General features: G+C 43.5%; 1 protein-coding gene across 1 annotated transcript; it reads left to right on the forward strand.

The window, feature by feature from the left end:
* The first annotated feature begins 1,175 nt into the window (after positions 1–1,175).
* Positions 1,176–25,727, forward strand: LOC132403416 (phospholipase A2-like). The gene is made up of 6 exons (XM_059986823.1): positions 1,176–1,239; positions 5,762–5,918; positions 6,597–6,721; positions 20,157–20,241; positions 20,922–21,046; positions 25,612–25,727. Exons 1-6 carry the CDS (start codon positions 1,176–1,178, stop codon positions 25,725–25,727), a joined length of 672 nt encoding a protein of 223 aa, XP_059842806.1.
* Positions 25,728–26,136: the final 409 nt, after the last annotated feature.

A 26,136-nucleotide genomic window follows, 5' to 3' on the forward strand; every position in this document is an offset into this window, starting at 1 on the left:
TGATGAATGTCTACTGAACGAACTGAACACTATTCTGAATCAAATGAAATAGCCAATGAGAAATGAGTGCCAGTGTTACTGAGTGCAATAGGTAGAAAATCATGCAGTTTGATTAGAAGTTTAACAGATCCAAACAAATCAGCCAAAATGGGCTTTGCTGATATCATGAATGTAATGCAGGAACAATTAGAACCAAAACCATTGTCAATTGCAGAACAAGTTTGGTTTCATAGGTGGAATTAAAAGGAAGGGGAGGTCACTTCAACTTACCTGGCTGAATGGAAGAAGTTGTCTGAACATTGTCAATTCAGTGATAGGGTTAATGATGCACCGAGAGATCACTTAGCTTGTGGAGTCTTGCAAGAAAGCATTCAAAAATGGCTTTTAACTGACATTTAAAAGAGCAGTTGAAATTGCTGCATCCATAGAATCAAAGATACCAAACTGAAACCTGCAGATATCCAACTAGGAAACTTATATAGAGAAAAGATAACTCCTGTGTGAATGGCATTTGTAACAATGAAATACACAACCAACAAGCCTCATTGGACTTGTATTTGGCAAAAACAGTACAGCCAGAATTGTGGGGCCAAGACTGGCTGAGACAACTACAATTTGATTGGAAATCCATCCACCATTTGCATGTCACATCCCCTGTCACAGAGTCAACAGAATGCAAATTAAGAAAGGTACCGGATGGTGCCACGGCAGTGTTCAAGGATGGCAATGCAAAACTCAAACATATCAAGGGTAAAATAGTGTTAAGTGAAAATGCCACACCCAAGTTTTACAAAGCCTGTCCGGTTCCTTATACCATCTGTGATAAAGTAGCCAGTGAGCTCGATCGCATGGAGGCTGAAAGAATTCTTTGCAAGGCTGAGTGGAGCCCACGGGCAATACCAGTGGTCCCTGTAACCAGGAAGGACGGGCCAGTCAGTATCTGTGGTGATTTTAAGGTCACCATCAACACAGTATTAAAAGAAGATCAAAACCCTCTGTCCAGGGTAGAGAATATCCGTGTAAACCTTTTTGGAGGGAAACACTTCAGTGAAATGGACAGCTGAGGCCTGCTTAGAAATGAAGAGTTTCTTGTCATAAACACTCACAAAGGGCTTTATCGCTATAATAGGCTTATTTTTAGAGTAGCATCTGCACCTGCACTCTGGCAGAAAGCGATGGACCAGGTGATGCAAGGCTGCCCAGGCCCTCAGTGGTACCTGGATGATATCATTGTTACCCGTGAGGATGACAAGGAACATCTCCAGAATCTCAAACCGTGTTAAAATGATTGGAAGGTTATGGGCTCAGAACACGATGTCACAAGTCGAATTCTTCAAACCAAGTATCTCTTACCATGGCCACAACACTGATGCATAAGGATTACACAAGTGTGCTGAGAAAATTCATGCTTTCTTCACCCTGTTCCTCACTAACACACACACACGCACACACACACACACACACACACACACACACACACACACACACGCACACACACACACGCACACACACACACGCACACACACACGCACACACACACGCACACTCACACACACACACACACACACACACACACACACACACACACACACACACACACACACGCGCACACACACACGCACACACACACGCACACACACACGCACACTCACACACACACACACACACACACACACACACACACACACACACACACACACACACGCACGCACACACACACGCACACACACACACACACACGCACACACACACGCACACACACACACACACACACACACACACACACACACACACACACACACACACACAGTTCTCTTTTGGAAGAATCCTGCTGAGTGAACTCCCACGATGGCCTATTTGACAAAAGTCCCCAAATTGAGACCTGTTACTCAGCATGACTGGTCACTGTGTTCCCAATACACAGACACAGATGTACACCCTGCATGTTTACTGACTGGTCACTGTGTTCCCAATACACAGACACAGACAGACACCCTGCATGTTTACTGACTGGTCACTCTGTGTTCCCAATACACAACACAGACCGGACACCCTGCATGTTTACTGACTGGTCACTGTGTTCCCAATACACAGACACGGACGGACACCCTGCATGTTTACTGACTGGTCACTGTGTTCCCAATACACAGACACAGATGTACACCCTGCATGTTTACTGACTGGTTACTGTGTTCCCAATATACAGACACAGATGTACACCCTGCATGTTTACTGACTGGTCACTGTGTTCCCAATACACAGACACAGATGTACACCCTGCATGTTTACTGACTGGTTACTGTGTTCCCAATATACAGACACAGACGGACACCCTGCATGTTTACTGACTGGTCACTCTGTGTTCCCAATACACAGACACCGACGGACACCCTGCATGTTTACTGACTGGTCACTCTGTGTTCCCAATACACAGACACAGAGGGGGTGAGGTGGAGATGGTGGGAAGATAGAGAGAGAGAGAGAGAGAGAGAGAGAGAGAGAGAGAGAGAGAGAGAGAGAGAGAGAGAGAGAGAGAGAGAGAGAGAGAGAGAGAGAGAGCGCCCTTGAGGATTATAAAGAAGCCAGAAAATAATGCAGTAAGGGAATTAGGAAAGCCAGGAGGGGCCATGAAAGGTTCTAGACGAGTAGAGTTAAAGACAATCCCAAGGCATTCTATACAAACAGTACACCAGGAGCGAGAGGATAACTGAGAAGAGAAGATGTGGGTGGGAGTGGCTGGCTGAAGTCTGAACAGTAGTCATTGGACTCAGTGCGGTCCCATGATTCCAGGTTCCCCAGGTCGTACCCAGACTCCAGGCCACCATGTTACAGGGAACGTTCACAACTTCCCTCCCAACTCTGCACTGTTGATCACCGAATCAGCCCTACAGATTTGGGGAACAGACACACAAAGGGGAGAGTGGGAAATGTCTGATGGAGCCCAACACGAACGATATCTTTAGTAAGTTTATTGTGCTACGCACAAGTACTTGCATGTACAGGTGTAATGAAATATTTACTTGCACAGGTTCCATGGGCTCACAGCATCAGAGAAGCAGCCTGGACAGTGAAATCCATCACAGGAGTCCCCCAGACAAATAAATGAAAGAGAAATCACACACAGGTATTACAAGAAAGAACACAAATAGAGAGAAAATTGAATAAAGTCCCTAGTGGTGTAAAGTGATCAACGTGGACATAGTGTGACTATGCTGAGGTACTGATGAGTTACACTGTTCGGGTCAAGAAGAAAATGGTTGAATTGAAGTAATGCTCCTAAATCTGGTGGTGTTGGACCTCTGTACCTCCTTCCTGATGTAGCTGTGAGAAGATGGCGTGTTTCTGGATCGTCGAGGACAGCCAGGATGTCATCACAGGGCCATGATAGTTTTGTATCAGACCCACAGTGCAGATTTTAATGGGGTGAAAGGCAGAAGAAGGACACAGGGATGTCAAGTGTGGTAAGGAATGAGTGAGGAGCAAATCCTACAAGAGGACTTGACTGGAAGGGGATACCAGCTCTAGCAGCCTCGAGAGTCAGGTAAAGCAAGCCGAGGGAAGGGGAGGGAGGTGATGACAATATATTGGCCGAGGAGCTGGAAGAAGCAACAAGAGGAATGGTCCTGTCCTGTGTGAGACAAGATAGTCTCCCAGCCAACAAACTCCGCTGATACCGGAGGCAGTTCCCCTCAGGTATCAAGATGACCCCCTCATCCTGAATGGGAGAGATCACTGATGTTCTAGACACCGTTCAATGCTTCTGATCAGAATTACTGTTGACTTTTAATGTCAGTTTTATATAATTCTTTATTGTTGTTGAGTGTGCAGAAATGAATGCACTTTGCATTTCAGTACAGGAGCTTCTGTTGATTCAGTCCCCAAACATTCTCTGGAAAGTGGAACTGGAGGAAGTAGGGTGGAAGAGATTCCTTTATTCACTGGGAACACCACGATAGTCACCAATCCCCAGGAAGAGCACCACCCCCCTCTCCATCCCTCCGTGACTCTTCCCTTTCACACCTGAAAGTTGCTTAACCTTTAAGGGACAGAAAATGAGGCTCCATCATCACTACAGCTGCCATTCTGTGACAGTAATGCTCTTAAAGTTTGACCCATTTGCTCGAGATTCACATTGTGCTCAGGAGTTGGGGTGAAGCAGGATATAAAGCTTATGACCTGTTGCACCCAATGCCTCAAACACCAACCCGACACCCCGACAACTCCCACCTTCCCCCTCATTCATCCCACTGTAAATCAACATTTTCTCACCAGTCAGCCAAAAGCCCAGTACTTCAACTTGTGTTGTTTTAGTACAAATTCCGGTTGTTATTGGTCAGAACCACTCACTTATGTTTGGTGAGATAAAGCTCAACAGGTGTGTGCATTTACATGGAATGAGACTATAGACCTTCTTCAGTAGAATGAGGGATTTGCATTTTATTAATATCCAGTATGTATGGGGAACTGTTTATATGGAGCTGCAGGTGACTGGATTTGAATTCATATCAATTCCTCTGAATCTATTAAATAGATAACTAACTAATAAAAAAATTGTGTCCTTTTGATGGGGGGAAAAGGTCAAAAAGTCATGCAGGTGCTTTACACCAGAAATCATTCGACATGATGGAAGACCGTTAAAAGCTGAATTTTTCAGTGAATTGAAACTAACACATCAAAGAAAAAGAAGATTGCATAATGGCTGAGGCGCAGACACATATCTTAATGTCTGAAATTTGTAGGAATGTTGGAGGTTATTAGTCCTGCAGACTCATCCGGACACCCCAAATCAGACAAAACTCCAGTGGTCTTCAGTCTTATTGTTTTCCAATCTCTGGTCCTGAAACCTCCTCATGGAACTCGCAGGGCAAGTCCCACAGTGACTCGTCTCATTTTCAGAGGTGGTCACCTCATCTTCCCCATATTGTGATACCGATTATCGAGAATCCATGCCGTGACAATTCCAGCCCATCGCCCACTGTCATGGTCTCTGTTTAGTGTCAATGTCTCAATCAGTGAGACCCATCATGAACTCATTTGGATTAGTTACACTCACTCATAATAGAACACAGTCTCTCTCTCTCACACACACACACACACACATATAAATTGACACACACGTGGACGCACACACACATACATGTAAATCCGCAAGTGTGGACACACATAGATGTGGGCACGCACACACACACACACACACACACACACACACACAAGTAAACTGACACACACTCAAACACACACACACACACACACACACACACACACACACACACACACACATATTTATGTAAATTGACATATGTGGACACATGCAGACATGGAGATGCACACAAACACACACACACAGATGTAAATTGACACAAACTCAAACACACATGTGGACACACACACACTGCAACTGCTCCCACTGGGAAGTCCCAGAAGCTGTCAGGATTGGCTCTGTCTCTCCAGTCCAGTAAAATGGAGACCAGCTATATCAACAGAACTGTTTGTCTTTATCTTATCTACGTTATCAGTGGCCATAATGTGCACCAGGAACTGAACCTCACTCTTTACCGAGACTAGTTATAAAAGGGACGGAGTGAGCTTTGGGACAAGTGTGATTTCCAGGACGGGGAAGAGCAAACAACAATGCTGGGGCTGTTTGTCCTCCTTCTGCTCTCAGGTAAGGAATCTCTCCTTGAGTGAGCCTTGTGCTCGTGTTGGTTGCTTCATGTTCTAACCTGTTTGTGTCTGTCTGTTCCTCTCCCTCTTGATGTAGCTGGTGCTGGGAGCAATTCCATTGAGTCCAGGAACCTCATTCAGTTCGGTAATATGATTAAATGTGCCATACCAGGTGTGAATCCACTGAAATTCAACAACTACGGCTGTTACTGTGGAGTTGGCGGATCTGGGACACCAGTGGATGACCTTGACAAGTAGGTGGACAGAAGGTCTCCACAGAGCCAGTTACCATCCACTGGAGATAAGGGACAAAGAACTGTTCTCATTGATTGTCAGAGGCAGCAGGATTGCATCTTCACTGAAGTCCAGTGACGGTAGAGAGGGTAGTGTTTGGTGTTAGTCTGTACGGGAGGTCAGGACTGTGTAGTGGAACACACCAAGGACAGGGCAGCTGCTCCCAGGGAGGATTCTGTCCTTCTGGAGGATTCAACAGGGGTTCAATCATGGCAGCACAAGAGAGAACCATGACACAGTGGCTACCTTACCGAGAGAGTGAGGAAGGGAAGGAGAGAGGGGAACCAGCTGGTCGATCAATCTTTTGCTTATTGTTGGGTGGTGAGAACACACGATCCATAGAACAAGGGAAAAAAATAAACATTGGTCACCTTCTCAGGTCTATTGTGGTCACGTCACTTGGAGGAATTCTTTTCCACATTCCTGCCTGAGTCCCCACAAATCCTGATTCCACGTCCCACAGTGAAGCCCCTACCCAGCTCCCTGGGTCGATATGAGCCTGCTCAGTTTGGCTCAGCTCAGGTCACCCCCTGACTCTTAGCACTACATGGGAAGTGTGTGACACTGGAGGCTGCTGTAACAGTGTTCTGTTAGTTCTAGTCCATGAGTTTTTAATTGTGTAATCTGTGATTTTACAGGTGTTGCCAGACCCACGACTACTGTTATGATGATGCCAAGAAAAAACAGAAGTGTACAAACCTCAGTGCACCCAAAATGATTACATACAGCTACACCTGCAAAAACGGGAAAATCGAATGTACAAGTGAGTATGATCAGAGAGTGCCTCATGGCCTCATTTGGTTTATTATTGTCGCAGGTAACAGGCCACAGTGAAAAGCTATGTTTTGTATTCCATCTATACAGACAGAGTTGCAATGAAATCAGTTCCTTTGTCACTAATGATGACGAGCTCCTTCTGTGTTTGGGAGCTGCACTCATCCAGGGACTGGGGAATATCCCACTCCTGGCTGATGGTGGAAAGGATTCAGGCAGTAAGACATCAATCATTTCTAATGTGATGCTTAACTTGTGACCTGCTCTTGTAATCACTGGTTAATGCATCTTGGTCAATTATATGTGAGGGTCACTGGTGAACTCCAGTGCAGGAATCACAGAGACCGTGGCAATTCAAACAAAACAGAATATTTAAGACAAACTAACCAGGAAAACTAACAAGAACTCAGGCAAACTGTGCAGAATCCTGACAAACAGAAATCACTCAGACACGCAGAAGAACTTGGTCAGAGTTTCACCAGACAAGGAACCACAATGACTGAGCAAAGAGGGGTTGGCCAGTTCCCCTGACATACACCCTGGAGCAGATAGGAATTCAGAACAGACCCAGTGCCCAGGCAAAACAATACCCCCCAAGTCAACAACTACAATGAAAGACATAGAAAATCCTGTGCTAATTCAGTTACCCAAACTGAATAAAAATGACAAAGGCAAGGAGAGCTGATCAATGCTCATGATCCCAAATGAGACACCTGCGACACAAGGTGAGTGAGTTCTAATAAAATAATTAGAATCTGAATCTGAATCAGATTTGATATCATCAACATACGTTGTGAAATTCGTTAACTTTACGGCAGCAGTACAATGCAATACATGATAAATAAATATAGAGAAAAAACTGAGTAACATTAAGTATATATGTCTAATAAATTTTCCTGGGCTTCCAGCCAGGTACAGGTATCAATTATAACTGATGTCATCAAAACATCAGTGATAATCAATACCGGTACCCAGCTGGAAGCCCAGGAAGTTTATTCATCACATATGCCAGGAAAGCACAAGGTGCTTTTTCTTCTGTTTACATGTCTATTAAATAATCAAGTTGAAACAAGTAGTTTAAAATAACAGAAATAGAGAAGCTGTTGCTGAATCACTGAGTGTCTGTCTTCAGGCTTCTGCACCTCCTCCCTGATGGTAACAATGAGAAGAGGGCATGTCCTGGGTGATGCGGGTCCTTAATAATGGACGTTGCCTCCCGAAGGCATCGTGTTTGAAGATGTCTTGGATACTACAGAGGCTGTTACACATGATGGAACTGACTAATTTTACAAGTTTCTGCAACTTAATTTGATCTTGTGCTGTAGCTGTCTCCCGCATTCCAGACGGTGATGCAGCCAGTCAGAATGCTCTCCACGGTGCACTTGGAGAAATTTTTGAGTGTTTTAGTTGAAAAACCAAATTTCCTCAAACTCCAAATGAAATATAGCTGCTGTCATGCCTTCTGTGGTTAAGAAAGCATATGGTGGATTGGCCTTCATCAATCGTGGGATTGGGTTTAGGAGCCAAGAGGTAATGTTGCAGCTATATATACCCCACTTGGAGTACTGTGCTCTGTTCTGGTCGCCTCACTACAGGAAGGATGTGGAAGTCTTAGAAAGGGTGCAGAGGAGATTTACAAGGATGTTGCCTGGATTGGGGAGCATGCCTTTTGAGAATAGTTTGAGTGAACTCGGCCTTTTCTCCTTGGAGCAATGGAGGATGAGAGGACGCCTGATAGAGGTGTATAAGATGATGAGAGGCATTGATCCTGTGGATATTCAGAGGCTTTTTCCCAGGGCTGAAATAGCTAGCACAAGAGGGCACAGTTTTAAGGTGCTTGGAAGTAGGTACAGGGGAGATGTCAGGGGTAAGTTTTTTATGCAGAGAATGGTGAGTTGAATGGGTTGCTGGCGACAGTGGTGGAGGCAGATATGATAGGACCCTTTAAGAGACTCCTGGATAGGTACATGGAGCTTAGAAAAATAGAGCTATGGGTAACCCTAGGTAATTTCTAAGGTAAGGACATGTTTGGCACAGCTTTATGGGCTGAGGCCGGTATTGTGCTGTAGGTTTTCTATGTTTCTATGGTCTTTATAGCTGCATCAATATGTAATGACCAAGTTAGGTCCTCAGAGATATTGACACCCAGGAACTTGAAATGCTCACTCTCTCCACTCCTGATAAATGCAGAAAAAAACTGAATGACAGTAATTATATATATGTATATTAAATAGTTAAATTAAGTAGGTAGTACAAAAAAAGAACTAAAAAAAGTAATGGGGTAGTGTTCATAAGTTTAAAGCCCATTTAGAAATTAGATGGCAGAGAGAAAGAAGCTGTTCTTGAAGTGTGTGCCTTCAAGCTTCTGCATCTCCTTCCTTACAGTAACAATGGGCAGAGGGCATGTACTGGGTGGTGAGGGTCCTTAATAATGGACACCTTCTTCCTGAGGCACCTTATGGGACATAAAACCTAAACAATCCAAGGAAGACTGCATACCTGAGAAAAAAACCAACCCACATACTAACTGAAAAAAATTTCATCCAGACCCAGTTGTGACATTCTGATTCCAGAACACTGATATTGGGGCCAAAGAGATGGTAATGACTGAAGATCAGTGGATGGAAAGGTCCCAGAGGAAATTTGAAGAGGCAGCATCTACCAGCCTTTGATCTGGAAGATTGATGAGGGATAGTTCGCATAGTCTTCTACTTGTGAAGTTGTGTTGTGTTAACTTGATGGAACTTTTGGAGAGGTCATGTTGATGATTGAAGGGCAGGAATGTCCATGAAACTTAGCAAGGCCGTTGACATGGTCCCGCAGACTAAGGAGTTTCCTTATAGAAGTTTATAAATTTATGAGAGGCATAGATAAAATAAACAATTGCAGCCATTTTCCAAGGTAGGAAAGTCCAAAACTAGAGGTCTAGGTTTAACGTGGGAGTGGAAAAAGATTTAAAAGGAACAACTTGTTCACTCAGAGGCTGCTGGGTATGTAGAAGGTGCAAAGGAGATGGGTACAATTACAATATTACAACGGTAGTTGGAAGGCTTCCTGGAAAGGAAAGCTTCAGAGGGATCTGGCCCAAACACAGGCAGAAGGGTTAGCATAGAAAGACAGGTGGGTCAGCATGGGTGAGCTGGGCCGAAAAGCCTGGGCTCTATGCTGCAAAACCTTTATGACTCTATGAATGTGAAAGGTGGCTGAATTATGGTCCTTATTTGAAGATTTTGCTCCTTATTTGAAGGTGGTTATTGTCTGACACCTGTGTGTTATCAATGTTACTCACCAGCTAGTGGTCAGGACCCAGATATTGCTGGATCATTTGCAGAGAGCAAATTATGAACTGAGCACTATTGATGAGTAAGTACCATCTGATAGCACTGATACCATCAAAAAACATCTGAAATAATAGATTGAGGAAAAAATTGGCTCTGAAAGCCTGCTCCACCATTTGTCAAGATATAGGTTTATCTTCTTGCTCAACACTTTTTCCAGACTTATTTCAATATTCTCAGATTCCTCCAATTTCCCAAATTCAATCAGCTTCAGTTCTGAGTGAATTCATGGCATCCACAACCTCTTGGCATGGGACCTTCCCCCAGTTTGAACCCTAAGTGGCCTACCCTTAATCTGAGCCAGTGACCCCTGGTTCTATTTCCCATCAGTACAGGAAACACCCTCTCCATATCTGCCCTGTCATCCCTGCAGTGGTTTTGAAATTCAATCCACAAAAAGTAGATTCAGATGAACAAAAGGAGGAATATTTTTGCATCACTTTACCTCAGCATTTTACGGAACGCAATGGAAATGCTGTGACCAGTTTGTTCACAGCAAGTTCCCAATGGAATCATGACCAGATAAAATCTTTAAGCTGATATTTGCGGGACAATTCTCATCACATTAAATAGGGTTCTCCCAAGCTCTTTTGTTACATACAATCTCCTTACCTGAGAGGTCAAAAATATGCTCACTTTAACATCTCAGGACTGAGAGATGGAGTCACTTTTCCCTCAGGACCGCAGTGGAACATCACTCTTGCAATTTGTGTTAACGTCACTGCAGTGGGTCTGAAATCTCAAAGTCAGAGGCAAGATCCAAGGCTGCTGCTTGGGGCCACGTCAGTGGTGAAGGGCTGGGGATCACCAGGGACTTTTCTAGAATCTTTTCTTCAATGATTCAGCAATCATTGCGGTGTAGATCTCCATAGGATTTATTATTCTGATGTCAATGCATGTCTGACATCAGCTTAATAGGATCCATCAACTCTAGAAATGATGAGGTCATCACAATGAAATTAAAAACCCAAATTACAATTAGTATTTTAAACAATTTACAGAACATTAATATAAATATCAGAATGTTGCACCTACTATATAAATGCAAGCTGAAATATCAAAATATATTAAAATATAAAAATATTTTTCATTCTTTCATAATCCAAGGCAAATATCTTAATGGATTATTTTGAATATGCTTCCTTTCAGGTAATAGTCCCTGTGGGAAGTTTATCTGTGAGTGTGATCGACAGGCGTCTATCTGCTTCTCAAAAGCAAAATACAACGAAAAGAATAAAAAAATCAAAGGCTGCAAATAGGTCGTTATGATGTGGTTATGATTTTCCTTGACCTTCTCTAACAAATACTGTTCTTCCAAATTGTGTCATCTATTTTATTTCCAGGAGCTCAAACATCTTTGAACTCTGTATTAACGATGTTACTATAATCAATAATCTGATTTAAATCCAACACTCCTTATCTTATCTTACATTATTTGTGCCACTCAGAAAGATAAAGATCTTCATCACTTTAATCTTTCTCCCAATGAAAGCACATACTGGTCTCAAAGTCTCTTCCCATTACTTTATAAACCAAAATCTGAATGTAACATGTCCACTTTGCCCGTATTTTCACTAAAGCATGAATGCTGCAGCACCTGGGAATCCCATTGATCAACGATGAATAAATTGAATTGAGATGATAATCATTCCCTTAAGCCAGGCTTTCCTTAAAACCTCAGCTGTGGAACCTGAGGAAAAATCTGTTCACATCAAAGTGATGCAAACCTTGGGATGGCCCATATCAGATGCTTAGTTGGTTCCTTACAGGGCGTCTAAACACAATAATGATTAGAAGCTGCACTTTGAAAGCCAGTTGTGATTATACTCGGAGATTGTTTGCAATGACATTGTTGGTGGCACTCATAATATTCAGGTGGTGGGCATGTATCTTATATAATCAATTAAACCTGATTTGAGAGCATTGAAACGTGCCTGGCGTCTCACTCTTGTATCACACCACATGAACCACAACGAGGAAAACCAGTCAAAGGATGGGAAGCACAGGCTGGGACTTCTCTTGGAGTGTTTCCATCCACGGGCACAACGCAGACAAAACCTTCACCTATTCCAATACCACCCATGCGTTTATCAACAAGTAGAGTATCAAATGAATTTCTAACACTGAACCAGAAGTAAGAAGGCAGTGATCACATTAATGGGGTTGTACTACAGGGTCAGAATCAGAATCAGGTTAAATCCACCGGCATATGTCGTAACTTTACGTCAGCAGTACAATGCCATACATGATTAATAAATATAGAGAATTAACCTGAGTTACATTTGGTATCTGTATGTCTGTTAAATAGTTAAGGTAAAATAAGTAGTACAAATAACAGAAATAACAAATTAGAGAGGTAGTTTTCATGGGTTCAATGTCCATTTAGAAATCAGATGGCAGAGGGGAAGAAGCTGTTCCTGAATCGCTGAGTGAGTGCCTTCAGGCTTCTGTACCTCCTTCCCGACAGTAACAGTGCGAATAGGGCATCTCCTGGGTGGTGGGGATCCTTAATGATGGACGCTGCCTTCTCTCAAACTAGTGGGCACAGAATTAAGACAAGAGGGGAAAGTGTTAAAGGGGACCTTTGAGGTCCCTTCGCTAATGGGGACAGTTGGAGGTGGTCAGGCTGTTTAACACAATGAGTCTGGTGTCTGTCCCACTGGAGTAGATCAAACATCGACATCTTTCCAAATTCCAGGCAGGGTGCCCGGTTTTGTAGTTAGCGCACCATTCCCAAATCCCCATAATCAATTATCATGTATTGCATTGCAAAGTGATCAAATTTCACCACATAGGCCAGTGATATTAAACCTGATTCTGGTCCTGAAGCTTCTGATATCTGTCACCTGGTATTTTCATGGAAGAGAACCGAAGTAGGTAACTCGAGAGCATGTGCAAGGATTCACTCCTGTTGTAGCTTCTGATTGCTGTGCAATTGATGGAGTTGCAAATAGAGAGAGGGAAAGGGAGAGGGAGGGAAATGAAGAGAAAAGGAAAGAAGGGAAGGAAAGGGTGTGGGAGAGAGATACAGATAGAGAGATGAGAGAAAAGATAGAAAATAGACAGCAAGCATTCAAGGGTTATTTCTTCAGCTGTTTGATCGGGGCACGACTGTGCACGCGTGTGGTCGTCAGCCAGTGAGAATAGGGAGAAGAGTTTAAAAGGAGACAGCGGATTACAGAGTACAGGGGGACAGAGTAGGAAGGCTTTGACTCAACTGGGCTTTGGCGATAAGGAGTTAAAGTGAGTTAGGCTGCCTGTGTAGAATAGAGACAGGAAGTATGTGTGTGAGTCTGGTGTTCTGTGCTCGGTGTCAGATGTGAGAAGTCAGGGAGACTCCCAGCCTCCCGGGTGGCCACATCTGCGTCAGGTGTGTCGAGCTGCAGCTCCATAGGGACCAGGTTAGGGAACTGGAGATGCAGCTCGATGACCTTCGTCTGGTCGGGGAGAGTGAGGAGTGATAGAAAGGAGTTATAGGCAGGTGGTCACACTGGAGACAGACAAGTGGGTAACAGTCAGGAAAGGGAAGGGCAGGAGTCCGAGGCTAGAGAGCACCCCTGTGGCTGTCCCCCTGAACAATAACTACTCCTGTTTGAGTACTGTTGGGGGGAACGGCCGACCTGGGCGAAGTAGCAGTGGTCACGCCTCTGGCACAGAGTCTGTCCCTGTGGCTCAGAAGGGTAGGGAAAGGAAGAGGATGGCTGCGGTGATAGGGTTCTCTATAGTTAGGGGGTCAGACAGGTGATTCTGTGAACACAGGAAAGAAGTACAGATGGTAGTTTGCCTCCCAGGTGGCAGGGTCTGGGATGTTTCTGATCGCATCCATGATATCCTTATGTGGGAGGGAGAACAGCCAGAGACCATGGTACATATTGGTACCTATGACATAGGCAGGAAAAGGGAGGAGATCCTGAGAGCAGACTGCAGGGAGTTAGGAAGGAAGTTGAGAAGCAGGACCACAAGGTAGTAATCTCGGGATGACAGCCCGTGCCACGTGACAGTGAGTATAGGAATAGAGTGAGGTGGAGGATAAATGTGTGGCTGAGGGATTGGTGCAGAGGGCAGGGATTCAGATTTCTGTATCATTGGGATTTCTTTTGGGGCAGGAGTGACCTGGACAAAAAGGACGGGTTGCACTTGAATCCCAGGGGGACCAATATCCCATCGGGGAGGTTTGCTGATGCTACTGGGGGAGTTTAAACTGGAATTGCTGGGGGTGGGAACTAAACTGAAGAGACAGAGGAAGACGCGGTTGGTTCACAAATAGAGAAAGCTTGGAGACAGTGCGAGAGGGAGGATAGGCAGGTGATAGAGAAGGGACGCACTCAGACTGATAGTTTGAGATTTGCCTATTTTAATGCAGGGAGTATTATTAACAAAGCAGATCAGCTTAGAGTGTGGATCAGTCCTTGGAGCTATGACGTTGTGGCCATTACAGAGACTTGGATGGCTCAGGGACAGAAATGGTTACTTCAAGTGCCAGGCTTTAGATATTTCAGAAAAGGCAGGGAACAGGGAGGGAGGCAAGAGAGGTGGGGGTGAGCCATTGATGATCAGAGATAGTGTCCCGGCTGCAGAAAAGGAGGAAGACATGGAGGGATTGTCTACGAGTCTCTATGGGTGGCAGTTATGAACAGGAAGGGGTCAATAACTCTACTGGGTATTTTTTATAGACCATCCAATAGCAACAGGGACATCAAGGAGCAGATAGGGAGACAGATTCTGGAAAGGTGTAATAATAACAGGGTTGTCATGGTGGGAGATTTTAATTTCCCAAATATTATAGACAATAGACAATAGTGCAGGAGTAGGCCATTCAGCCCTTCGAGCCAGCACTGCCATTTAATGTGACTATGACGGATCATCCACAATCAGTACTCCGTTCCTGTCTTTTCCCCATATCTCTTGGCTCTGCTATCTTTAAGAGCTCTATCTAACTCTTTCTTGAAAGCATCCAGAGAATTGGTCTCCACTGCCTTCTGAGGCAGAGCATACCATAGACCCACAACTTTCTGTGTGAAAAAGTTTTTCCTGAACTCTGTTCTAAATGACCTACCTTTATTCTTAATCTGTGGCCTCTGGTTCTGTACTCCCTCAACATCAGGAACATGTTTCCTGCCTACAGCGTGTCCAATCCCTTAATAATTTTATATGCTTCAATCAGATCCCCTCTCATTCTTCTAAATTCTAGTGTATACAAGCCCAGTCGCTCCAATCTTTCAACATTTCTGGTCACCGAATTGTAGGAAAGATGTCAAAAAATAGAGAGAGTACAGAGAAGATTTACTCAAATGTTACCTGGGTTTCAGCACCTAAGTTACAGAGAAAGGTTGAACAAGTTAGGTCTTTATTCTTTGGAGCGTAGAAGTTTGAGGGGGGTATTGATAGAGGTATTTAAAATTATGAAGGGGATAGATAGAGTTGACATGTATAGGCTTCTTCCATTGAGAGTAAGGGAGATTCAAACAAGCGGACATGAGTTGAGAGTTGGGCAAAAGTTTAAGGTAAGACGAGGGGTAATTTCTTTACTCAGAGAGTGGTAGCTGTGTGGAATGAGCTTCCAGTAGAAGTGGTAGAGGCAGGTTCAATATTGTCATTTAAAGTAAAACTGGTGAGGTATATGGACAGGAAAGGAATGGAAGATTATGGGCTGAGTGCAGGTCGGTGGGACTAGGTGAGAGTAAGTGTTCATCATGGACCAGAAGGGCCGAGTTGGCCTGTTTCAGTGCTGTAATTGTTACATGGTTATGACAGTCCCGCTAACCCGGGAATTAACCTCGTGAACCTCAATAGCAAGAATGTCCTTCCTCAAATTTGGAGAAGACAACTGAGCACAATACTCCAGGTGTGGTCTCACCAGGGCCCTATACAACTGCAGAAGGACGGCTTTTGACTCTATTTTGACAAGGACCTCTATTGATTGGTATGTCCCTAGAATGAGGGGTTTAGATGGAGTGGAGTTTGTCAGGTGTTCAAGAAGGTTTCTTGACACAATATGTAGATAAGCCTACAAGAGGAGAGACTGTATTTTATCTGGTTTTGGGAAATGAACCTGGTCAGGTGTCAGATCTCTCAGTGTGAGAACATTTTGGAGATAGTGATCACAATTCTATCTCCTTTACCATAGCATTGGAGAGGGATAGGACAGACAAGTTAGGAAAGTGTTTAATTGGAGTAAAGGGAAATATGCAGCTATCAGGCAGGAGCTTGGAAGCATAAATTGGAACAGATGTTCTCAGGAAAATGTACAGAAGTACGTGGCAAATGTTCAGGGAATATTTGCGTGGACTTCTGCCTAGGTACATTCCAATGTGACAGGGGAATGATGGTAGGGTACAGGAACCGTGGTGTACAAAGGCTGTTGTAAATCTAGTCAAGAAGAAAAGAAGAGCTTACCAAAGGTTCAAAAAACAAGGTTATGATAGAGATCTGGAAGATTATAAGTCTAGCAGGAAGCAGCTTAAGAATGAAATTAGGAGAGCCAGAAGGGAACATGAGAAGGCTTTGGCGGACAGGATTAAGGAAAACCCCAAGGCATTCTACAAGTATGTGAAGAGCAAGAGGATAAGACATGAGAGAATAGGACCAATCAAGTGTGACAGTGGAAAAGTGTGCATGGAACTGGAGGAGATAGCAGAGGTACTTACTGAATACTTTGCTTCAGTATTCACTATGGAAAAGGATCTTGGTGATTGTAGGGATGACTTACAGTGGACTGAAAAGCTTGAGCATGTAGATATTAAGAAAGAGGATTTGCTGGAGCTTTTGGAAAGTATCAAGTTGGATAAGTCACTGGGACCAGACGAAATGTGCCCCAGTCTACTGTGGGAGGTGAGGGAGGAGATTGCTGAGCCTCTGGCAATGATCTTTGCATCATCAATGGGGATGGGAGAGGTTCTGGAGGACTGGAGGGTTGCGGATGTTGTTCCCTTATTCAAGAAAGGGAGCAAAGATAACTCAAGCAATTATAGAACAGTGAGTCTTACTTCAGTGGTTGGTAAGTTGATGGAGAAGATTCTGAGTAACAGGATTTATGAACATTTGGAGAGGAATAATATGAACAGGAATAGTCATCATGGCTTTGTGAAAGGCAGGTTGTGCTTTACGAGCCTGATTGAATTTTTTGAGGATGTGACTAAACACATTGATGAAGGAAGAACAGTAGATGTAGTATATATGGATTTCAGCAAGGCATTTGATAAGGTACCCCATGCAAGGCTTATTGAGAAAGGAGGTATGGGATCCAAGGGGACATTGCTTTGTGGATCCAGAACTGGCTTGCTCATAGAAGGCAAAGACTGGTTGTAGACTGGTCAAATTCTGTATGGAGGTCGGTCACCAGTGGTGGGTTAGTAAGTTTGCTGATGACACAAAGGTTGGAGGTGTTGTGGATAGTGTGAAGGGCTGTCAGAGGTTGCAGTGGGACATTGATAGGATGCAGAACTGGGCTGCGAAGTGGGAGATGGAGTTCAACCCAGATAAATGTGAAGTGGTTCATTTTGGTAGGTTAAATATGAGGGCAGAATATATATTAATATTAAGACTCTTGTCAGTGTGGAGGATCAGAGGGATCTTGGGCTCCGAGTCCATAGGACACTCAAAGTGCTATGTAGGTTGACTCTGTGGTTAAGAAAGAATATGGTGCATTGGCCTTTATCAATCGTAGGATTGAGTTTAGGAGCTGAGAGGTAATGCTGCAGCTACATAGGACCCTGGTCAGACCCCACTTGGAGCATTGTGCTCAGTTTTAGTCGCCTCACTACAGGAAGGATGTGGAAGCCATAGAAAGGGTGCGGAGGAGATTTACAAGGATGTTGCCTGGATTGGGGTGCATACCTTATGAGAATAGTTTGAGTGAACTCAGCCTTTTTTCCTTGGAGTGACGGAGGATGAGAGATGACCTGATAGAAGTGTATGAGATGATGAGAGGCATGATCATGTGGATAGTCAGAGGCTTTTTCCCAGGGCTGAAATGGCTAGCATGAGAAGGCACAGTTTTAAGGTGTTTGGAAGTAGGTACAGAGGGGATATCAGGGGAAAGTTTTTAGTGGTGGAGGTGGATACGATAGGGTCCATGTTCCTCATGGTCATGTCAACCTGGTCCATGGACTTTAGTGCAGTAATTGATAATGTTCCTCATGGTTATGTCAACCTGGTCCATGGACTTTAGTGCAGTACTTAACATCATTCCTCGTGGTGCATGGAATTTAGTACAGTATTTAATAATGTTCCTCATGGTCGTGCCAACCTGGTCTGGAAGATTAAGACATGTGGGATCCATGGTGATCTAATAGTTTGAATTCAGTTTTGCTTTGCACATGGACGTCAGAGGGTAGTGGTGAGATATTACAGTCGTATTCTGCAGGGACTCGTGCTGTTGCTCGTGATGTACGTGAATGGAAACAATATCTTCCCTTCATCCTGAGGTCAAAGCTCAATGTGGTCAATTTCACTTTGCTGTCTCGTTCAATGTCAGAAATTCAGATATTCCTGAGCACTGTCTAGGTCCCTCACCATAATCTGACATAAGTGTAATGGACATTAGGCTTTCTGAGTGGAGGGAGGAGGCTGGGGGGGGGGTGTGCACGGTAGATGAATGCTTGTCGAACATCCTGCCTGCATTATCTGTGGTTTGGAAACACTCCAGCCCAGGCTTCTCATCCTTTAACTGCTTTTACTCACTGTGTTACACAAGAACTGTGGTACCAGACATGTCCAAATGCTGCCAAATCAGTGTGAGTAGATTATAGGAGATGGACATCCAACACCTTAGTGTTACCAGTGCCTACAATCATTTTTGGCTTTAGATGAATGGCACTAATTCGAAACGGCTTGTGGAGAACTGCCTTGGTACATGTGATGGATCATCCAATGGCAGGATTCACCTGAAACTGAACAGGTATTTCTCAGCTTCCACAGATGAGGTTTTAAAGGAAGCCTGGGTGAGTGAATGAACCACGTCCCAGTGGGATAAGTATCTGGCTGTTCCATAAGATTCCCAAGTGCTGGAGAGGATCTGAAGAAAATGGATATGGATAATTCCAGAATTTATTTTCTAAAATGATGGGAAGAAATTCACAAGAAGAATGTACATTCACTGGGAGGAAGGTTGAAATGACAAAGGTCTTTAGCTTCCCGAATGGCACAGATAGCATTAGACTGTGAGAACAAGATGAAGGGTGATGATTGTAAATGAGATTGTTGATTGCATTAACATATAAATATGGAGATCAAAGATGATTAGATTTCCTGGAAATAAAATGGATGATACAATTTGGAAGGAAGGTATTTGTCAAGGAAAGTTGTAAACACATGGACCGAGAAACTCATATTTACAGTGGGACTGATCTATGAAGTAATGCTCAGGGTTGTATTCTGCGTTCGAGAAGCAGATGACTGCCTTATGGTCACACGCACTGATAAAATTCTTTCAATGGTTATCTGTGTCTGGAAAGAAACTTATTTGAAATCATGCATTATTTTAAACATATTGGCCTTGGACTATGAAGGAATGAAAGAAAGTTTTATACTTTAGCATTTCAGCTTCTACCTCTATAGTATGTGTAATATTCTAATCTTTATGTCAATGCTCTGTATATTGTTTAAAATACTAGTTGCAATTTGGGCTTTTTATTTTATTGTGATGATCTCATCATTTCTGAGTCAATGGATCCTTTTAAACTGGTGTCAGACACACATTGACATTAAAATAACAAATCCAATGAAGATCTACACCACAATGATAACTGAAGCATTGCGGACAAGGTTTTTGAAGAGTCCCTGGTGATCCCCAGCCCTTCACCACTGACGTGGCCCCAAGCAGCAGCCTTGGATCTTGCCTCTGACTCTGAGGTTTCAGACCCACTGCAGTGACGTTAACACAAATTGCAAGAGTGATGTTCCACCGCAGTCCTGAGGGAAGGCTGACCTCACCCTAGGACAGTGGTCGGCAACCATTACCACTGAATGAGCCATTTGGACCCGTTTCCCACAGAAAAGAAAACACTGGGAGCCACAAAACCCGTTTGACATTTAAAATGAAGTAACACTCCATACAATGTTTTTTTTGCCTTTATGCTATGCCAGGTGTCAGCCCACTACTGCAGATCAACAACTACGGCTGTTACTGTGGACTTGGCGGATCTGGGACACCAGTTGATGAGCTTGACCGGTAGGTGGACAGAAGGTCTCCACAGAGCCAGTTACCATCCACTGGAGACAAGGGACAAAGAACTGTTCTCATTGATTGTCAGAGGCAGTAGGATTGCATCTTCACTGAAGTCCCAGTGACGGTAGAGAGGGTAGTGTTTGGTGTTAGTCTGTACAGGAGGTCAGGACTGTGTAGTGGAACACACCAAGGACAGGGCAGCTGCTCCCAGGGAGGATTCTGTCCTTCTGGAGGATTCAACAGGGGGTTCGATCATGGCAGCACAAGAGAGAACCATGACACAGTGGCTACCTTACCGAGAGAGTGAGGAAGGGAAGGAGAGAGGGGAACCAGCTGGTCGATCAATCTTTTGCTTATTGTTGGGTGGTGAGAACACACGATCCATAGAACAAGGGAAAAAAATAAACATTGGTCACCTTCTCAGGTCTATTGTGGTCACGTCACTTGGAGGAATTCTTTTCCACATTCCTGCCTGAGTCCCCACAAATCCTGATTCCACGTCCCACAGTGAAGCCCCTACCCAGCTCCCTGGGTCGATATGAGCCTGCTCAGTTTGGCTCAGCTCAGGTCACCCCCTGACTCTTAGCGCTACATGGGAAGTGTGTGACACTGGAGGCTGCTGTAACGGTGTTCTGTTAATTCTAGTCCATGAGTTTTTAATTGTGTAATCTGTGATTTTACAGGTGTTGCCAGACCCACGACTACTGTTATGGTGATGCTAAGAAAAAACAGAAGTGCAAATTCTTCCGTTCACCCAAATTAAGAACTTACAAGTACACCTGCTCAAACGGGAAGATCGAATGTACAAGTGAGTATGATCAGAGAGTGCCTCATTGCCTTACCTTTATCTTTGGTTCCATGGTCAGCATCTTTTGTTCATCCCTCATTGCCTTTGTGAAGGTGCTGGTGAGCTGCCATCTTGAACCACTGGAGTCGCCCTGGTGACGGTTCTCCCACAATGCTCTTGTGGTGAAGCTCCAGCTTTCAGACCCAGTGATGTTGGAGGAATGGGTTATGTTCCATGTCTGGATGGTGTGAGACTTGCAGAGACCTGTGTGTGAACTGATCTCTGTCTCTCTAGATGGTAAAGGTTATTGGTCTGGGAGATTTAGCTGAGATGCACTGGCTGCTGAATTATACAACAGCACAGAATGCTGATGGTGGATAATGGTAGAGATCGTTTCATTCGGTTTATTATTGTCACAGGTAACAGGACACAGTGAAAAGCTTTGTTTTGTATTCCATCTATACAGACAGAGTTGCAATGAAATCAGTTCCTTTGTCACTTTGTCGAGCTCCCTCTGTGTTTGGGAGCTGCACTCATCCAGGGACTGGGGAATATCCCACTCCTGGCTGATAGTGGAAAGGATCAGGCAGTAAGATATCAATCATTTCTTATGTGATGCTTAATGTGTGACCTGCTCTTGTAATCACTGGTTAATGCATCTTGGTCAATTATATGTGAGGGTCACTGGTGAACTCCAGTGCAGGAATCACAGAGACTGTGGCAATTCAAACAAAACAAAAGATTTAAGACAAAGTAACCAAGAAAACTAACAAGAACTCAGGCAAACTGTGCAGAATCCTGACAAACAGAAATCACTCAGACACACAGAAGAACTTGGTCAGAGTTTCACCAGACAAGGAAGCACAATGACTGAGCAAAGAGGGGTTGGCCAGTTCCCCTGACATACACCCTGGAGCAGATAGGAATTCAGAACAGCCCCAGTGCCCAGGCAAAACAATACCCCCCAAGTCAACATCTACAATGAAAGAGATAGAAAATCCTGTGCTCATTCAGTTACCCAAACTGAATAAAAATGACAAAGGCAAGGAGAGCTGATCAATGCTCATGATCCCAAACGAGACACCTGCGACACAAGGTGAGTGAGTTCTAATAAAATAATTAGAATCTGAATCTGAATCAGATTTAATATCAGCAACATACGTTGTGAAATTCGTTAACTTTACGGCAGCAGTACAATGCAATACATGATAAATAAATATAGAGAAAAAACTGAGTAACATTTAGTATTTATGCCTAATAAACTCTTCCTGGGCTTCCAGCCAGGTACAGGTATCAATTATAACTGATGTCATCTAAACATCAGTGATAATCAATACCGGTACCCAGCTGGAAGCCCAGGAAGAGTTTATTCATCATATATGCCAGGAAAGCACAAGGTGCTTTTTCTTTTGTATACATGTCTATTAAATAATCAAGTTCAAACAAGTAGTTTAAATAACAGAAATAAAGAAGTAGTGAGGGAGTGTTCATGGGTTCAATGTCCATTCAGAAATCATATGGCAGAGGGGAAGAAGCTGTTGCTGAATCATTGAGTGTCTGTCTTCAGGCTCCTGTACCTCCTCCCTGATGGTAACAATGAGAAGAGGGCATGTCCTGGGTGATGCGGGTCCTTAATAATGGACGTTGCCTCCCGAAGGCATCGTGTTTGAAGATGTCTTGGATACTACAGAGGCTGGTACACATGATGGAACTGGCTAATTTTACAGGTTTCTGCAGCTGAATTCGATCTTGTGCTGTAGCCATCTCCTGCATACCAGGCAGTGATACAGCCAGTCAGAACACTCTCCACAGTGCACTTGGAGAAATCTTTGAGTGTTTTAGTTGAAAAACCGAATTTCCTCAAACTCCAAATGAAATATAGCTGCTGTCTTGCCTTCTGTGGTTAAGAAAGCATATGGTGGATTGGCCTTCATCAATCATGGGATTGAGTTTAGGAGCAGAGAGGTAATGTTGCATCTATATATACCCCACTTGGAGTACTGTGCTCAGTTCTGGTCGCCTCACTACAGGAAGAATGTGGAAACCATAGAAAGAGTGCAAAGGAGATTGACAAGGATGTTGCCTGGATTGGGGAGCACGCCTTATGAGAATAGGTTGAGTGAACTCGGCCTTTTCTCCTTGGAGCGATGGAGGATGAGAGGACGCCTGATAGAGGTGTATAAGATGATGAGAGGCATTGATCGTGTGGATAATCAGAGGCTTTTTCCCAGGGCTGAAATAGCTAGCATGAGAGGGCACAGTTTTAAGGTGCTTGGAAGTAGGTACAGAGTAGATGTCAGAGGTAAGTTTTTTATGTAGAGAATGGTGAGTGGAATGGGTGCCAGCGACGGTGGTGGAGGCGGATATGATAGGACCCTTTAAGAGACTCCTGGATAGGTACATGGAGCTTAGAAAAATAGAGGGCTATGGGTAACCGTAGGTAATTTCTAAGGTAAGGACATGTTAGGCACTGCTTTATGGGCTGAGGCCGGTATTGTGCTGTAGGGTTTCTATGTTTCTATGTTCTTTATAGCTGCATCAATGTGTAATGACCAGGTTAGGTCCTCAGAGATATTGACACCCAGGAACTTGAAATGCTCACTCTCTCCACTCCTGATAAATACAGAAAAAAACTGAATGACAGTAATTATATATATGTATATTAAATAGTTAAATTAAGTAGGTAGTACAAAAAAAGAACTAAAAAAAGTAATGGGGTAGTGTTCATAAGTTTAAAGCCCATTTAGAAATTAGATGGCAGAGAGAAAGAAGCTGTTCTTGAAGTGTGTGCCTTCAAGCTTCTGCATCTCCTTCCTTACAGTAACAATGGGCAGAGGGCATGTACTGGGTGGTGAGGGTCCTTAATAATGGACACCTTCTTCCTGAGGCACCTTATGGGACATAAAACCTAAACAATCCAAGGAAGACTGCATACCTGAGAAAAAAACCAACCCACATACTAACTGAAAAAAATTTCATCCAGACCCAGTTGTGACATTCTGATTCCAGAACACTGATATTGGGGCCAAAGAGATGGTAATGACTGAAGATCAGTGGATGGAAAGGTCCCAGAGGAAATTTGAAGAGGCAGCATCTACCAGCCTTTGATCTGGAAGATTGATGAGGGATAGTTCGCATAGTCTTCTACTTGTGAAGTTGTGTTGTGTTAACTTGATGGAACTTTTGGAGAGGTCATGTTGATGATTGAAGGGCAGGAATGTCCATGAAACTTAGCAAGGCCGTTGACATGGTCCCGCAGACTGAGGAGTTTCCTTTCAGAAGTTTATAGATTTATGAGAGGCATAGATAAAATAAACAATCACAGCCATTTTCCAAGGTAGGAAAGTCCAAAACTAGAGGTCTAGGTTTAATGTGGGAGTGGAAAAAGATTTAAAAGGAACAACTTGTTCACACAGAGGCTGCTGGGTATGTAGAAGGTGCAAAGGAGATGGGTACAATTACAATATTACAAAGGTAGTTGGAAGGCTTCCTGGAAAGGAAAGCTTCAGAGGGATCTGGCCCAAACACAGGCAGAAGGGTTAGCATAGAAAGACAGGTGGGTCAGCATGGGTGAGCTGGGCCAAAAAGCCTGGCTCTATGCTGCAAAATCTTTATGACTATGAATGTGAAAGATGGCTGAATTATGCTCCTTATTTGAAGATTTTGCTCCTTATTTGAAGGTGGTTACTGTCTGACACCTGTGTGTTATCAATGTTACTCACCAGCTAGTGGTCAGGACCCCGATATTGCTGGATCATATGCAGGGAGCAAATTATGAACTGAGCACTATTGATGAGTAAGTACCATCTGATAGCACTGATACCATCAAAAAGGAGGAATATCAATGCTCATGATCCCAAACGAGACACCTGCAACACAAGGTGAGTGAGTTCTAATAAAATAAAATAACAAAAGGAGGAATATTTTTGTGTCACTTTGCCTCAGCATTTTACAGAATGCAACGGAAATGTTGTGACCAGTTTGTTTGGAGCAAGTTCCCAATGGAATCATGACCAGATAAAATCTCTAAGCTGATATTTGCGGGACAGTTCTGATCACAATAAATAGGGTTCTCCCAAGCTCTTTTGTCTCATACAATCTCCTCACCTGAGAGGTCAAAAATATGCTCACTTTAACATCTCAGGACTGAGAGATGGAGTCACTTTTCCCTCAGGACTGCGGTGGAACATCACTCTTGCAATTTGTGTTAACGTCACTGCAGAGGGTCAGAGGCAAGATCCAAGGCTGCTGCTTGGGGCCACGTCAGTGGTAAAGGGCTGGGGATCACCAGGGACTTTTCTAGAATCTTTTCTACAATGATTCAGCAATCATTGTGGTGTAGATCTTCATAGGATTTCTTATTCTGATGTCAATGCATGTCTGTCATCACAATGAAAATAAAAACCCAAATTACAATTCGTACTTAAGCTATTTACAGAACATTAACATAAAGTTGTTGCACATACTATATAGATGGAAGCTGGAATATCAAAATATATTAAAATATAAAAATATCTTTCATTCTTTCATAATCCAAGGCAAATATCTTTAACATAATGGATTATTTTGAATATGCTTCCTTTCAGGCAATAGTCACTGCAGAAAGTTTATCTGTGAATGTGATCGACAGGCGGCCATCTGCTTCTCGAAAGCAAAATACAACCCTCAGAATAAAGGCATCAGTCAATCTTGCTGCAAATAGGTCGATCTGACCATGTGGTTATGATTTTTCTTGACCTTCTCTAACAAATACTTTCATTCCAAATTGTGCCATCTATTTTATTTCCAGGAGCTCAAACTTCTTTGATCTCCATATTAACGATGTTACTATAATCAATAATCTGATTTAAATCCAACACTCCTTATCCTGTCTTACATTATTTGTGCCACTCAGAAAGATAAAGATCTTCATCACTTTAATCTTTCTCCCAATGAAAGCACATCCTGGTTTCAAAGACTCTTCCCATTACTTTATTAATCAAAATCTGAATGTTATATGTCCACTTTGCCCATATTTTCACTAAAACATCAATGCTGCAGCACCTGGGAATCCCATTGATCAACGATGAATAAATTGAATTGAGATGATAATCATTCCCTCAAGCCAGGCT

Source organism: Hypanus sabinus, chromosome 13, assembly GCF_030144855.1.
Source record: "Hypanus sabinus isolate sHypSab1 chromosome 13, sHypSab1.hap1, whole genome shotgun sequence".
In the NCBI taxonomy this organism is placed as follows: domain Eukaryota; kingdom Metazoa; phylum Chordata; class Chondrichthyes; order Myliobatiformes; family Dasyatidae; genus Hypanus; species Hypanus sabinus.